General features: G+C 36.6%; 1 protein-coding gene across 4 annotated transcripts in view; it reads right to left on the bottom strand.

Moving 5' to 3' along the window:
* The window catches only part of CDK14 (cyclin dependent kinase 14), a 537,486-nt gene that overhangs the window by 255,093 nt on the left and 264,583 nt on the right, over positions 1-17,810 (bottom strand). For all 4 annotated transcript variants that reach the window (XM_058525247.1, XM_058525237.1, XM_058525217.1 and 1 more), the window contains one exon: positions 8,743-8,866. In XM_058525247.1, coding sequence (XP_058381230.1) covers positions 8,743-8,866 — 124 coding nt within the window. The remainder of the gene's footprint in view (positions 1-8,742; positions 8,867-17,810) is intronic.

The following is a 17,810-nucleotide window of genomic DNA, read 5'->3' as shown; positions in this document are numbered from 1 at the left end:
CGATTTAAATCATGAAGCTAAGTGATGATTTCATGATCAGAGAGAAGACAATTTTAAGTATCAATGTTCTTTTGCAAAAGGGTTACCACATCTTTCAAATAATGAGTCGGAGGAAATAACTGTCTAGTTCACATGTCAATCAAAATTATTTCTAACACGTAACCTTGATAATCTATTTGATAGATTTTAAGATATGTACGTTTTGATTTGATGTTTTAATGAAGTCTAGAAAAATTAGAGAAAAAACATCCCTTTCTTTTCTTCATATTGTAGCATCGATTTATTCTAAAAATATCTTCAGTTTTCAGATCTATATGAAAACAACTGCCTGAACTTTGCATTAAAACTGCTTATGTGTTAAACTGCTCCAAGGGCCTTACAAAAATGGAGTGATACCTCCTTGGATAATACAGATATTTTTGCTAATAGAAAATATATTCTAAAACAAAGATACAGTAAAATTGAATCCTACAGACCATAACAAATGGGCTAAGTTATATCTAACCTTGAATTTATTGCTATGTCTTCAATGGTGAATTTTATATACTTAATGATAAAAAAAAATAGTAAAATGTCTATACTTTTCGGACCAATAGGCTTTTATTCACAGACTTTATATTTATCAAACTGACAGACTCTCCTCCGCATCTGAAAGCTGTGATTTCCTTCTGTTTTCTACTATTCCCTACGCAAATTCTGAAAGGCACATTACAAACAAACCCTGCACACACCATGGCCTCTGCAGAGTTACATCTCTGGTGTGTTCCGCAAATTAATCTAAAATGTGATTTACAATCATTTCCTTTCTCAGATTGAGAAAAGGAACAGCCTGGAGGAGGAAACTACCAACATCAGAAAGGTAATATTTTAGCTCTCTGGTGGGAAAGAGACCTTGGTAATTTTACTTGATCAAAACCACAGAGCTGTTTAACTTGGTTCCTGCATTAGGAAAGTCAGTGAAATAAGCTGAGACCTTAAATGCTTATATCACAGAGTTCTCACTGTCTCTTTTTTTCAGGGGGAAATTTAGCCCAGCTGTCTTTCATATAGCTAGGTGATGACCCTTAACAATAGCGGAAGAATGGCTGGGAAATGTGGATGACCACCATCATCATCTTGCAGGAATTGCAGAAAGCTGCAATTCTACAGACTCATCTATTTTGTTGCAATCACATTTACGTGGAAAAATACCTTTAAGTTTTCATACTATTATACTGCAAATGAACATTAATTTCTTGGTGAATTTATTTATTCATTTACTTGACATACTTCGATAATTTTCTTTTATATGATCTCAATGCAACTCACAAAAGTGTGGCTCTCATCTATTTGAATTTCCAGAAGCTAGGATAAAAAATTATTCTAGGGAGGGATGGCATAGCATTGATTCCAGATTCAATAGACTGATTTTTACCTACCAGCGAATATCTGATTATTAGAAAATAAGTTAATACAGTCATACCTCGGAGATATTGAAGGTTCAGTTCCAGACCACCATGATACAGTGAATAACGCAATAAAGCAAGTCATACGAACTTTTTGGTTTCCCAGTGCATATAAAAGTTATGTTTACACTATACTGTCATCAAGTGTGCAATAGCATTATATCTAAAAAGACAATATATATATCTTAATTTAAAAAAACTTTATAGTTAAATAATGCTAACCATCAGGGGCCAGCCCAGTGGCATAGCAGTTAAGTTTGTGCACTCTGCTTCAGCGGCCCAGGGTTCACAGGTTTGGATCCTGGGCGCAGACCTACACATCGCTTATCAAGCCATGCTGTGGTGGCATCCCATATAAAGTATAGGAAGATGGGCATGGATGTTGGCCCACGGCCAATCTTCCTCAGCAAAAAAAATAAAATGCTAACCATCATCTGGAACTTAAGCAAGTCCTAATCTTTTTGCTGGTAGAGGGTCTTGCCTCGATGTTGATGGCTGCTGACTGATCAAGGTGGTGGTTGCTGAAGGTTAGGGTGGCTGAAGCAATTTCTTAAAATAAGACAACAATGAAGTTTGCCACATCAATTGACTTTTCCTTTCATGAACGATTTCTCTGTAGCATGCGATGCTGTTTGATAGCATTTTACCCACAGTAGAACTTCTTTCAAAATCAGAGTCAATCCTCTCAAACTCTACTGCTGCTTTATCAACTAAGTTTGTGTGACATTCTAAATCTTTTGTTGTCATTTCAACAGTCTCCATGGCATCTTCACCAGGAGCAGATTCCATCTCAAGAAATCACTTTCTTCGCTCATCCATAAGAAGGAGCTCTTCATCTGTTCAAGTTTTATCATGACATTAAAGCAATTCAGTCCCATCTTCAGGCTTCACTTCAAATTCTAGTTCTCCTGCTATTTCCACCACATCTGCAGTTATTTCATCCACTGAAATCTTGAACCCCTCAAAGTCATCTATGAGGGTTGGAATCAACTTCTTCCAAACTCCTGTTAATGTTGATATTTTGACCTTTTCCCATGAATCATGAATGTTCTCAAATGCATATAGAATGGTGAATCCTTTCTAGAAGGTTTTCAATTTACTTTGCCCAGATCCATCAGAAGAATCACTATCTATGGAGCTCTAGGCTTACGAAATGTATTTCTTAAATAATAAGACTTGAAATAACTCCTTGATGCTGCATAATGGATGCTGTGTTAGCAGGCGTGAACACAACATTCATCTCCTTGTACATTTCCATCAGAGCTCTTGGGTGACAAGACACATTGTCAATGAGCAGTAATATTTTAAAAGGAATCTTTTTTCTGAGCAGTAGGTCTCAACAGTGGGCTGAAAATATTCTGTAAACCATGTCACAAACAGATGTGATGGCATCCAGGCTCTGTTGTTCCATTTATAGAGCACAGGCAGAGTAGATTTAGCATAATTCTTAAGGGCCCTAGAATTTTCAGAAAGGTCAATGAGCATTAGCTTCGACTTAAAGTCACCAGCTGCATTAGCCCCTAACAAGCTGTCCTTTAAATCTTTGAAGCCAGGCATTGACTTCTCCTCTCTAGCTATGGAAGTCCTGGAGGGCATCTTCTTCCAATACAAGGCTGTTTCATCTACATTGAAAATCTGTTGCTTAGTGCAGCCACCTTCATTAACTATCTTAGCTAGGTCTTCTGGAGAACTTGCTGCAGTTTCTACATCAGTACTTGCTGCTTCATCTTGTACTTTTATGTTATGGAGACAATTTCTTTTCTTAAATCTCATGAACCAATCTCTGCCAGCTTTAAACTTTTCTTCTGTAGCTTCCTCACCTCTCTGAGCCTTCATGGAATTGAAGAGAGTTGGAGCCTTGCTCTGGATTAGGCTTTTTCTTAAGGAAATGTTGTAGCTGGTTTGATGTTCTAGCTAGACCACTAAAACTTTCTCCACATCAGCAGTAAGGGTGTTTTGCTGTTTTATGATTCATGTGTTCACTGGAATAGCACTTTTAATTTCCTTCAAGAACTTTTCCTTCACAACTTGGCTGTTTGGTGCAAGAGGCCCACCTTTCCACCTATCTTGGCTTTCGACATGCCTTCCTCACTAAGCTTAATCATTTCTAGCTTTTTATTTAAAGTGAGAGACAAGCAACTCTTCCTTTTACTTGAACACTTAGAGGCCATTGTAGGGTTATTAATTGGCATAATTTCAATATTGTTGTCTCTCAGGGTATAGGGAGGCCCGAGGAGAGGGAGAGACAGGGGAACAGCTGGTCGTTGGAGCAGTCAGAACACACACATTTATCAAGTTCACTGTCTTATATGGGCGTGGTTTGTGGTGGACAAAAACAATTACAATAGTAACATCGAAGATCACTGATCACCATGAAAAATATAATAATGATGAAAAAGTTTGAAATATTGTGAGAATTACCAACATGTAACCCAGAGACACAAAGTGAGCAAATGCTGTTGGAAAAAATGGCACTGATAGACTTGCACAACACAGGGTTGCCACAAACATTCAATTTGTAAAAATCACAATATCTGTGAAGCACAATGAAGTTAGCACAATAAAACAAGGTATGCCTGTAATTTTAGAAATGTACAACATAAGAAATCAGCTTTGAAAAGGATCTTAGAGGGCCGGCCCGGTGGCTTAGCGGTTAAGTGCGCGTGCTCCACTACTGGCGGCCCAGGTTTGGATCCCGGGCGCGCACCAACGCACCGCTTCTCCGGCCATGCTGGGGCTGCGTCCCACATACAGCAACTAAAAGGATGTGCAACTATGACATACAACTATCTACTTGGGCTTTGGGGGAAACAAAAGGGGGAGGATTGGCGATAGATGTTAGCTCAGAGCTGGTCTTCCTCAGCAAAAAGAGGAGGATTAGCATGGATGTTAGCTCAGGGCTGATCTTCCTCACAAAAAAAAAAAAAAGAAAAGAAAAAGATCTTAGAAAGTATCTGTTCAATGCTCTTATTCTTCAGTTGAGGAGCCTAAGGTTACGAGGGCATAAGTGAGTTCATGAAAGTCACGAGTTAGTTATTGACAGAGCCAGGTCTCCTAATTCAATGCTCAATGCACTTTTCTCTCCACAATAGTACAACTAGAGAATCATTTAAGGTCTCAAATCTTATACATCTTTGGTGCAAGTTTACACACACTCAGCGCTGTTTATTTCTGCAGCCTGAGGTTACAAACATTGGTACAAACATACCAAGCAGGTATGGAGGGCCAATGTGTAAGAGCCTCAAAACAATTCACAGGCTCCAATACTATCTAAAGTCATTCAATTGCATCTGTACTCTTGACTGTGCTCAGCCAGGACAGCACCAATGAAGAGAAAATTAATTTGTAAACTGGGGGAATCAAGCAGAAATTAGTAAATTCAGGTGGGTGTGAGTCCTTACACTAATTCTCAGTTTAGTTATGTATATTTTTTATTCATTCAATCAACATTTACTGAGCACCTACCATGTGCTAAGCATGGTTCTAGACACAGCACAGACACGAGTGAGCAAGACAGGCCACGTCGCTGCCCTCACGCAACTCACAACCAAGTAGCAGAAGCAAAAAATAAACAGATAAACCAATGAACAAAATAATTTCAGTGCATGATACGTGCTATTGAAGAAGTTAAACTGGATGATAGTAAAGGAAAAGGTTCTATTTTTGGAAAGGGGGCCTCTTTGAACAGGTAACATATAATCTACGATCTGTATGACAAGAAAGAGGCAGCCAGGTGAGAGGCAGGAGGAGGAGTATTCCAGGCAAATGAAAGACTAAGAGGCTCAGATGTGGGAACAAGTTTGGGGTGTGGTTGTACCACAGTCGGCAAAGACAAGCAAGGTGGGGAAGACCTAGGCTGGATAAGGGATTTGAAATGTTTTTTTCCCCAAAGATAACGTAAAGATGAACCCTTTTCCAGAAATGAGTCTGAATGCCTCTACACAATTTTATTATTTCTTTATATACAGGCAGGACAAACTTCTGCATTAGGAAAGCCATAGTGATTCTAAATCATGTGTAGTTTACTTATGCAAAATGCATATAGAAAATAAGGCTCAAGTAAGTGCTTAAATATGACTTTGCTTACAAGAAAAAATAAAAGTTACAGTATTTTGACCACCTGGAATTCAGAACTGCACTCCATTTGAACAGGTCTACAAATACATTATCATCTGGTTTACCCTGTCCAGCAGGTAAAATCTCCAGAGGGCTGAGGTTGAACTCACTCATTACTATTGAATTAGTCAAATAATAAAATTTTCTTTAAATAATATGATGTGCTCTTTTTGGTATTAGTGCAATCTATTTTCTATTTTATATACATATATATAAAATGATCAATAATTTTCTAGCAGATTAGGCAGCATTGTAAGGTAAAATATCTATGTGTATAAATGTAAAGACCCCAGGCCACCTGAGATGGAAGGATACGGATCAAGCATCTGAACTGTAGCTTTGTAACCAGCTCCCTGTGTGATCACACCTGCGCAAGTTACTAACCCTCTCTGAACCTCATGTCTCTCTCAAAACTAGAGGCTACTATATGTTACTAGGTTGAAAAGACAATGAAACAAAAACATCTAAATGTCTGGCACATAGAATAAACTCAGTAAATTTTACTGTTTCTCCCTCCTCCTTCAAATATTTTTCTAATAAAGATAGTAGCATTTAAAATATGGGAACAATAATCAATAATCATACAGATTTCATTTGTCTCCTTTAATCAAAATTTTCTGGTCTTTTTTTCTTAAGAGAAAAAGATAGGACAAAGGAACTGTTTCTAAAGCTCTTTATATATCACAGTCGGAATTAAGTCCTAGTGTTTCTGATTGTTCTGCCGCCTGGAACCATCCCATCCTGACTGTCTAGCTTCTCCCCAGCTTCTACTACGTTCCCTTCATCTCAGACACAAACACATGCCCAAGTGCAGTAATTTACAGTTAATTGCATGTCTTAAATTAAAAGACAAAAATAATGCACAATTAACTGGGGGAAATCGTCAGTTGGTGAATGAGTCTCGCTCATTACACTTTGTGCACAGGATGCAGGCCAAGTGTGTGTTCCAGGCAAGGAGACTCAGTCCGTGACACTGAGGGGAGGTACACAGCACAAGCTTTCTGCAGAGCAGTCTGGTCTGAAGAATCAAATGCTTTAAAACACACAACATCGCAATTGCAGCATATACAGCTTTCTCCACAAGGACGTTCAGTACAGGACTGTGTGTAACAGGGAATAATTAGAAAGAACTAAAATTTTAATTGATAAGAGATTGATTAAAGAGACTAGATTTTGGCCACTGAAGGAAAAATCTAAGCTGTTTCAAATGATTTTTTCATATTTAATAACATCAGAAAATGTTCATGACACATTCTTAACTGCAAACTGTTTACAAAATAATGTTTCTTTTTTTCAGGATCTATAATAGGTGGAAGAAGCAAGAAAAGAGCGGAGAAGGAGGTAAAGGTACTGAGAAAATATACAACAAAAATGTTAACAATTGTTATCTCTGAGTTGTTTACACTTTCTAAATATTCTAATTGTTTAAACAACTTTCTAAGTTCTTTAAAATTAAATTTCAATTTATTTCTGAATCTGATATTATAAAATGTCAGTTTTAAAGATTCAGAAGAATCTTTTAAGATGAACTTACCTATTATAATAAAAACATCATCATAAAATTAAAAAATAATCCTCAGTAAGCACTTACATATAATCCTATTATGCCCTTGGTTATACAGACAAAATCAACTTTGTAAAAATGTATTTTATAAATATACAAGAAAACTATGTTCAATAAAATTAAATGTTCAATACAATAATTTATTCCAACATGTACCTTTATATAGTATTAACACACCAGAAGAAAATCACTATAAATTCTCATTAATTTACTGATACTAACAAACTACAAAATAAGTTCACAGCAAACCCAATAACCTTAAACTTGAGGAATTGCAAATCTTCGATCCTCCACCCACCTACTCTCCCATTATTTTCTACTCTGTAATAGAAAGACTTTACATCTAGCCACCTAGTATTATTCTGATGCTAAAATCTGGCAATAAACAACACACACATACACACACACACATACACACACAGTTTCATCATTTTTACCAAACTAGATGAGAACAAATGACAAAGTGTTGCAACATATCACTAGTCATGCTAACTTGTGTTTTATTTCAATTTTAGAAGAAAAAAATAGACAAAACTCAACAGAGTAGATTCATGCCAAAGGTACTGAACAGTCTACTACCCTTGAAATAAATAAACATTTCCTGCTCTCTTTTATTTATTGGGAGGTGGGGTGGAAAAAGATAATCATATCTCAACCTCAGGCGTCTTTATGCCCCAAAGGTAATATTTCCATTCCACTCTTAATGGGACAAATTTCTAATCAGAATATGTATTCAAAAATAATTGAGGCAATGCAATGTCAACACATCATGCTGCCATCAGCATTCCTTGGTGCTGGGAATCAACTCAGCACAGTCTCTGCTGTGACAGAGAGCCAGGGCAGTGCAGAAATGTCAGACCCGATGAAGAGAGGGGAGCTAGCACGGATGATACAACAGTTTTGCTCTTCTTTGGGAGCTCAAAACAGTGTTTGGAGGGAAGCTTCTACGCTGGAAGAGGTCAACTTTAAAACTTTTAAGGAAGGGATCACTTACAATGGGTCCAGGCTAGGACCTCAACTTTTAAATCAGAATAAGTATCTATTTTTGTAAAGTTATTGAGAATTGTTGAAACAATAGTCACTTCCTGAAACGTTAACATTGCCCCTAGATTCGTAAATTATTAAAATCTTAGGGCAACATATACAATTGAATATATTTTGTGATGCCCTGAAAAAGTCCAGAAGCTTAAAGTGAGGTTTGTTCAAGTTTGACAACCTATTGATAATTGCTGAAGCTGGGTGATGGATAATGGATAGATGGATACTCTCCTTCTACTTTTGAATGTGCTTGACATTTTCATAATAAAAAATGAACAAAAATTAGATTTCTTTCAACATATTTTATGTTCAAAATTTTACTAACCTTTCCTTTGGAAATATATGAGATCTGATTTATGCTTATAATTATTTAAGACGCTAACAAGCAGTTTGAATTTTTTTAAAATCCACCAAGCATGATGTTGATCATTAAAAAAAAAAAAAATTTCTTGACTCCTGAAGAGATTTTACTGTGATCTATAATGATAGAAGAAGTGCACCTAAACAAATGCAGTGTCACCACCTGCCTGGCATTCTCACAGTGTGACAAAATAGACTGGTAATTAACTGCTTTCCTACCGAAATCTGCCAGCTTTAACTCCCCCGTGTCACTGATCAGAAGGTTCTGTGGTTTCAGGTCTCTGTGCAAAATATAACGCTGGTGGATGTAAGACAGCCCTCGCAGCAACTGAAATAAAAACAACTGAAAAAATAGGGAGACAAAAGTTAAAATCTGAACACAGATAAATGCCAGTTTCTACATACAGTCTGCCAAGTACTTGCATTTAGTGAAAATGGGCACCCATCACTAAATTTCCTACCAAATTACCTAAACAGAATGTGCATAAAGGTATGGAGATCCCTAACTCATTAAGAAGTAAATCTGAAAATTTCTAATAATCTATTATGTCAACTCAGAATGATACCTCCTCAGCCAGAGATACCTATAATCCAATCTGTGTTCTATAAATTAAGCAAAATGTAAAGAAGCAATTGTTTATAATATTTTATTTCCTCAGGCCTAAATTGATGTTTGAGACAGAAAAAAAAAAATCTATCCATAATATTATAAAAAGAAGCAGAATTTTTTACCAAGCTTACATAAATATGCACATATTTAATTCCATAGAAATGACATAAACATGGTACCCAAGATTCACCCATTAACATGCTTTAAGGAATGGAAAGATAAGATGATTTCAAATAATTAAAACAAAAACAGTCACATGGTCCAATTAATACTATGTTGTAATTATATTGCTTTTGCACATATGGCCTTAGAGATTAGGCTATTGCCTAAAGACAGACATGTACCTTCGCTAATTACAGAGCAGACCCATCCTAAAGAGAAAGAAAACAGAGAAATCAAGAATCCAGGAGCAATACTTTCATAAGAAATAATTTTAAGAAGTGACTGATGGCCTTCTCTGTTTAGTTTCATATTGGATCATATCAAATGGTTCTATTTTGATTAAAAAATGTGATTTGCTAGGCTTTCCAATATTTTGTTTATGAAAAAGAAAATATTTTTAAACAATTTACTTGCCAAAATAATCCTAATTGACATAGTTTTTAAAAATAAATCTCCTAAAACAAAAATAAAAACAAACATTTTAAGTACCATCAGTATTCTAGTCTATACTCAGTTAGCAACAAAATGCAGTTTCAGGCAAATTTTAAATGAGTTAGTTGTCAAAGATTGATGGTATAAAGATTCCAGAATATTCAACTGGAAAAGATTAGAAACTCCTTGAGGGCCCTAGAAGCCAGTATTTCTAGAATATTTTTCAACTAACTAGAGGCTATAAAAGCCAAGTAAATTTTTTATAGGGTGGATACCTTGAAATAACAGTAAGATAAATTCACTTCAAAATCGCTGTACGTAATAATACGCTGTGCAGCAGTGAAGGGCTAAGATCATTATTTCCAGATCTAAGTATCAGAAAGCAAAAGCCTGTACTGTGTTGGCCTAGATTAAATTACTGCCTCAAGAACCCCAGGAGAGTCTCTCTAGACTCTTCCTCTCGATCATTCTTGTGTAGCAGATGGAAAGACTTAACACCATCACCAACAGCTTCCAGCCTCACTCCTCACTTCTAATACCCCCTGAAGCCTAACACTTGCAATTTCTAAGAAAATCCATATCCCTTCAGTTCAGAAGGGAGTAAGAATGAGTAAGTAAAGTCACCTTGTGTTTTCAAAAGCTTTTTTTAAAAAAATAAAAAATAAAACAAAGGCAGACCACATAACAAACTTAATTTCAAAAATAAACTGATTTTGAAAATAAAGTTTGCATTCTGCAAGGTGCTAACTGATCTTTGGGGTCTGGCAGAGACTAATCAGAATGTGATTGTCTATTTAGCCATGGCAATGCATTTTAGTTAAACAAATGGCATCTAGTGCCAGCCACCATTCTATGCATCATAGAATATGACCTCAGTTAATTTCTGTAACCATTTTGATGAAGAAGGTACTACTATTATCTCTGTATTAGTGATGAGGAAACCTAGCACAGTTTCTCAAAGTCACACAGCAATTAAGTGGCAGAGCCAGGACTCAAACCCAGGCAGTTTGACTCAAAAGTCCATGCCCTTAACCACCACACTATAGGAATCTGAGCCAGAAACCAACACAAGCAAGCAAAGTGTTGATATAGAAGCCGCTTCCTCCAACTGACAGGATAAAGTCTGGGTATCTAATACCATGGCTTTCAAGGTCACTGAGCTGAGCCCTGATTCCAGCTGGGTGCTCAGGCTTCATCACTCTACATTCCCTGACTCCAAGCAATCTCGCCCAGCTCCACGCTCACAGCATATTGCTCTTCAGTCCTTTATCTTTGCTCTTGCCTCTTCTCTGACAAAAAAGCCCTCTCTCCCCTTGCCTGCTAATCTCCAGGCATTTCTTAGGTCCTCAAGAATCACTCCTCCCTGGAGCCTTCCCTGACCACTCCCTCAGGCCTTCACTCCCTCTACAAGTCTGTGTGAGGTGCTGCTCTCTGTGCTCCCGGGGTAGCCTCTGCACGTCTACCGCAGTATGCTGTTGTCCTACCTCGCACAGACTGGATGCCTTACCCATCTTCCTAACCCGGGTACATAGCTGACACTCCTAGATGAGTAACATGATTACTGAACTGAATTTAGAGCAGATATAAAACTAACAGATAGGAAACACTGGAATGAGATTCTCTAGAAGCTAAGGGTAGAAGTCGGTAGACCAACAGTCCCAAAGGGCTCTTCTTTTAATACTTTCACTAATTAGTGAAAATATATAATCCTCATGCTAATACAGAAGCTATTCAAATAGGATATTATATTAAATGAGATTAAGAAAATCAGTGTTAGGAAAGGATGCAACTACACGCTCCAATTACAATTGAATACTAAGCCCCAAACACGACAAGTAGAGCCCCAAATGTTAAGTTATAGCCCCAAACAAATTTTTAGATCGTTGAGCAACGTACGAAGTTAAGTCAGAACAAATCCCCATAGAAGAAATTCACTCAGGATTTATTAAGTGCCAACCACGCGCCAGGTGCTGTCATGCAAGTGGGATGCAAAGATGAATAGGATATAAGACGGTGTCCCTTGGCTCCAGGAACTCACAGCCCATTGGGTATGAGAGACACATAAACAGATAACTACCACTTAAAAAATTCTGCACTGTAACAGCAACACAAGCTGAGTGTACTGAAGGGACAGAAAAGGGAGGATCTAACAACAATAACAAAAATGTAGAATTGATCCTACCATTATACGGAGACTAGCCTGTGCAAGGGAATGAGTCATAGGAAACCTGTCACTCTGAAAACAGAATTCATTCCACACAAAATTTTAATAGGAAAACGAGTTGAGCATTTACCAGACGCACAAGTTGAAATAATGTTATACGACAACCTCTTGCTATTTTGAAGAGAAAAACTGAGGAGACCAAGCAAGCAGATCACTAGATAAATTAAGAAGAGAAGCTTAAACAAATAAATGAAAAGAAGATAATATATTAAAACTGTAAAACTACCAACTCACCCATGGCGACAAGGGGACAACAATATTCACTGAAACAATTAGAAAACTTGGTGCTTTAGAAATAACATTTTAATGTGTTTAATAGAATATGCACTGCTAGCTGGGGGTGGGAAGGCTATAAGGAAGCAGTGGCCATGCCAAGTTAAACAGAATGTGTCTCACGGAATATTCTTTGAGAATATCTTGAGAACTCAAGTCTTGGGGATCCCTTCCTTTAGACAAGCAGGCAAGTACCTAACTTTCCCATGTAAATTTTTGAGAAAGCCACTTCACTTGGCTGTTGTATAAACCACCACACAACAAGCTATGCTTGATTTTTGTGAAAACCAGAGGGCACTGGGAGAACAAGAAGGACCACCAAAGACGGACCACTTGCAGAGAAAGAGTAAAATTCAGCTTTGCTACTTGCTAACAACAGTTGGTGAACATCAACGCACTCTCATGTACAGAGTGAAAAGAAGAGAGACCAATACTAACTGAAGGCTTACGCTAATTTAAAGGCTGTTTCAAGCACTTGTACACATATCATTTAATCCTTTCCATCTATAATCCTGTATTTTTCCTTTTCTTTGAAACAAATGAGAAAACTAAAGCCTTAAAAGCACAAGAAACTTACTCAAAGTCATCCAACCATCACACTTGTGAACTTCTCACTATACTTCATTATCTTAAATGAGGTTGATGCTTAATAAATGCATGGATGAATGCAATTATACATCCAATATAATCAGTGCTTTTATTACGTGAACCCAAGTTTGTAAAAGTCTCAATTAGCATATTATGTAACAAGCATGTGATTCTTGAATTTCTGTTTTAGCTATTTAAAATCCTCTTGGAAATAAATAACACGGCAGAAGACAGCTTTATGTACTGAAGCTGATAAATTAACATATTTGAGATTCTCTTCCTATCTTTCTACTGGAGTACCCATAAAGTCTTCCTAAGAATACTTTGTCACCTCAGGATAGTCTATTCAACTTTACAAGAGGAGATTCCTCCAAATTCTTCAGTGTAATCACTGAAGATTTATATTCTAGTTTGAATATGCTCACTTACTGCAATAAATACCCCAAAGGGAAAATGCCTTAAATAGCAATGACGTGAGGACCAGGGACACTTTGCCAGCAGCAGATCTATCTATAGCCCATTTGTCTTGTCATCCCCAAAAAGAAGCAGCTCGTATTCTCAGTGCCATGGCATATACTTCTTGGGAATACCCTTTAATACTTCTATGCCCTTCTGAAACTCTTTAGACTTTAAGTAGGTAAAAAAAATATCAAGATAAAGACTTTTATCAAAACATCTAGAGTAAGTTGGTAAAAAGTACACATAATTGGACTCAATATGTTGTATTTACTACTCAAAAGAATTATTGGCACCTGCAATGAGCAACAAATTTATATTCCCCTACTACTTCAAAGTCTAAAGATGTGTGGTCAGATGCTCTTTGTCTCAATGTTTCTAGTCATTAGGTTCCACGAATAGTCTGAAATACATGCATTATTTTATATATGTGGTTCCACTTAATATGAGACTAAGCACTGTGAACATCTTCCAGATTTTCAAGGCATGGGTCAACTTCCTTTAAGGAATGCCCAGATTAGCAATTGACTCTATGCCTTATGGCATACCACCAATACTTACAAAGACAGCTAAGCTACTTTTCTGTCACTTGGGGACCAAGCTTAAAATCTCTGTATCTTAGGTTTCTCATCTTGAAAATGACTGATTGTCTTAGACACCTTTAATATTTATTCATGTTGTAAAATTGTATCATTTCATAATTTTATGAATAACAGAAATAGAAGGGACTCTACAAATCAAGCAACTATAACAACTGCCATTTACTAAGTGCTCACTATGACAGACATTGTGCTAAATGTTTTATAGTTGTTAGTTAGTTTAATCCTCCCAACACTTCTTCCAGGCAGATATTATTATCCCTGTTTCACAGATAAAGAAATAAAGGCTCAGAGAAGTTAAGTGAATTGGCCAAAGGGACACATAGCAAGTAAGAGGTAGTACTGATATTTGAACTCATTTCTGTCATGTTCTGCTCTGACACTCACAATTAAGAGTACTGCTATTAAAAAGTATGTGTACTATTTGATTAGAGTTGCTACACCCTGTCTGAACCCAAGGCTAGAAATCGTGACACTGGCAAATAAACCAAAGTTGTACATGGGTAATAAATACTTCAAATACTATGCTCTATGTTTAACACTGTATCGTTTCAAAATCCACAGGGCGCACAAACATTAAATTACCCACAGCTCCAACTTTCTAGAGAAGACAAATAATTAGAAACGTGGAGTCCCCAAATATCTAATGAATGTGAAAATATTTTGTAATAAGCATCAATAATGGTTTTATTGCAATTTTAGGTCTTGTTCAATTTTTAAAAGACACAGAATGATTCATTATGACTCATTCCATTTAGCTTTGAGTTTCAGATTTGCAAATACCTAATGCAAATATCAAATCCTAATTTGCAATACAATGTACATAATACACACTCAAATAGTTTCTATTTTACAAAGCTTCATTGCAACTCTATGTGTTGAGTTTTTAAAAAAGAATACTTAGAAGCTTATACAGAGATACAAGAGAGACAGAAATAAAACCCTAGATACTCAACATTATGGTATAATTTCTGCGTCACTTTGGACATATCTGACAGTATTAAATGTGCTACTGGGATGGTGTAAGACACAAATATTCATGCCAGGGCATCAGGTCATAGATGTGTCCTTTTTTGCCATGTACTACAGACGTATGTCCAGCTCCTGGAAAATCTAAGTAGCAGGGACAGTTTCTCTTGCCACTTTTTGCCCTTTTTGAGTTCTACCACTCAACTTTCTGCTTCTTTGTTCCACTCCCTAGAGATCCCGAGATATGTAACATGTTTCCTCACTTCTAGAAAATGTAACAACAATTTAATTTACATTATCTAAGCTTTGTGAACATTAATATCCGATTCCTAAGGATGATAACTTTCTGGAGAGGAATAACTCAAAAAATAAGAATTTCAGGCACTTGGGAAAACTCTTGGGGGAAAGATCTTGCACACTTTCTGTGACCCTTGAGCATACCAGGTAAGTTGGCCTCCCATTCTGCGCTCTCGTCCTGCCTCAATGCAATGCTGGATATCAAGCAAGATGCTGTTCCAGGCATCGAGTAGCCCACAGTGAGCAGGCAGATTGAAGGCATGGGAACCAAAGGTAGGATACTTACAAGGAGCCACATGGGGATTATAAGACTGATCTTTGTTTTGCCAAGTTCCTTGAAAGAAGCTCTAATTTAGTAAGCACGTTTCTAAGTTATTAGGGTTTGTACATATGATGAAGAAAATGGGGATGGCTGAGGATGAGAATCTTCCCTTTAATAATGGTGGTCAGCAGAATAAAATTAGTATTAGAAATATTCCCTAGCTGACTAGGGACAAGCTGATCAAATTTAAGCTACCGGCTTTAATAGTTACCCAACATAATTTTCCAAGAGAAAAACTAAAACAGTTGTTTCAAGGAATTCAAATAATATAATCTTCTTAAGACAAGTTTCTGTTTGCCAGTATAGTTCAGAATTATACAACTGACCTTACTGATATGCACTTTTTAAAACCAAAAAGAAATGGCATGAAATACAAATTTTTACACAACTTCATTTGTGAATGTATGCTACTCTCCCTCAATCACAGGGCCGTTCTTTTTTATACACAATGAAAAGGAATAAATAGAGTTTAAAATGGTTTTACTGCCTAAAGCAACATCTTAGACACTAAATCAACATGGATTGTCTTAATATCAATTGATAAGGCTAATGTAACTTCTCAAAAAAAGAGAAACGCAAAACTGAAAAACTGACAAAAATGATGAATCTTGAGTCTGAGCGTCTTAGAGAAAGCTCACATCCACAAACTGTACCAAAGATGAATTTCAAATGGAATGCAGTAAAGACTTTGAATTTGGATACATATGATCAACAAACCTCTCTCTATATCCTCTCAGAGAGGTCTCGAGTAATAGGAATTTATATATTAACGAGAAAATATCTAGGATATGTACTGGCTAGTCTCATAAAGGCTGTACCTGTCTGAGACAATGTGAAAAATCCTGGTGGTGTGTGCATACTCTATTACTCAGGCTGATTTCCCTCCTGGGTCCTCATGTTTGTCTTGGAAAACAGGCAAACAAAGGGGTGGAGTGCAGGATCCATCTTAAACAGGAGAGAGGCAAAGTGAATGGCTTGAAGCTTGAAACCCAGGAGGGTATTCTCCCTGTTCCCACTGGGTACTTCCCAAACTGGATAATTCCATCATACAATTAAAATATCACACTGCATACTTCTAATGACTGTCTGTATTTCATCAATCTTGGGATGATTTCCTTTCAATCTGTGTTTTAAAGCACCTCTAGGAAAGAGTCTGTTGTTTAATTAGCTGCCTTGATTCCTTTGTCTGATCCAAATCATTACAAGCAAATCAGCAGATGACGCCAAGGATGCAAGAGACATGTTCTAAACAACTGAATACAGGCCTCACATCTCAACCAGAAATTCACTACTCAGCCCCCTATGGATGTCCAACCTGATATGAATTCACACACACAATTTCACTTTCTTTTGTTGTTAATGCTTCACTTTCTAAACATGGAAGATTATTTTGTTATAACAAAAAATAGGATGAAAAGCCAAAAGAGAGCTGAACAGGTGCTGAGACTAGGTGTCAAATTTTTAAAGCACTCTTTAATGGCTTCATGAAATAATCATATTTCCCAAAATGCAGAATGAGGACGGGCTCTATAATATTCACAGTAATGCAGAATAGGAAATCATTACCAGCTAAATGAGAGCTCTAGAGCAGAATATGGAGAAAATCAAGCGTTATCTGATTTTCTATCTGAATATTAGAAAGTCTCATTTAGGGATCAATTCTCAGTGCCATCTGCATAAGACAATCTTAATTTGGCACAACATTATTCTGTTATACACCTGCTTGTTCTCTGGACTATGAAAGAAGAATAGCAATTTTTCAACCATTATAATCCTCATATCTTTTTAATTAATATAGATACTGCAATAAAAAGTAAAACTCAGCTTTATGCCAATAGGATTTCAGCTACTTAAGAGAATAAGGCAGAAAATTCACAATTACTATGGTTATTTTGGATTATTCCAGAACAGTTCTGAAAAAAAAAAGGCAAATGTGTTTCTGCGAGGACTCTCCTAGAAAAGTCATTAAGATAACATGGAAATGGAGGTACGTTACATATAGACACTGAATGATCCAATGTCATCATGTAATAAGATGCAAGTATCTTACATTTCTGGATATCAGCCAGAGACAACATCAATTAATCTTTCTTTTATTTTTTTTTCATGAACCTTAATTTTCAGTCTTTCATGCTTATCAATTTTTAAAGAACATATGAAAAACTGAATGAAGGATTAAATTTAGACTGGTATGGTAATTTTTTTTTTTGACTCAACAATCAATCTGTAAATCACTGAGAATTGTAAAACGAAGAACTAATACAAGTTCTGCATTCAACTCAACTATGATAGCCAAAACCCAACAAAATTCATAGTGAATGGTTTGTAAAGGCAGAAAAAATGAACTACCCTCCC

The sequence above is a fragment of the Diceros bicornis genome, chromosome 3, assembly GCF_020826845.1.
Source record: "Diceros bicornis minor isolate mBicDic1 chromosome 3, mDicBic1.mat.cur, whole genome shotgun sequence".
NCBI lineage: Eukaryota > Metazoa > Chordata > Mammalia > Perissodactyla > Rhinocerotidae > Diceros > Diceros bicornis.
Note: the sequence above shows the minus strand (reverse complement) of the source record. Positions and strands in the feature narration are given on the sequence as shown.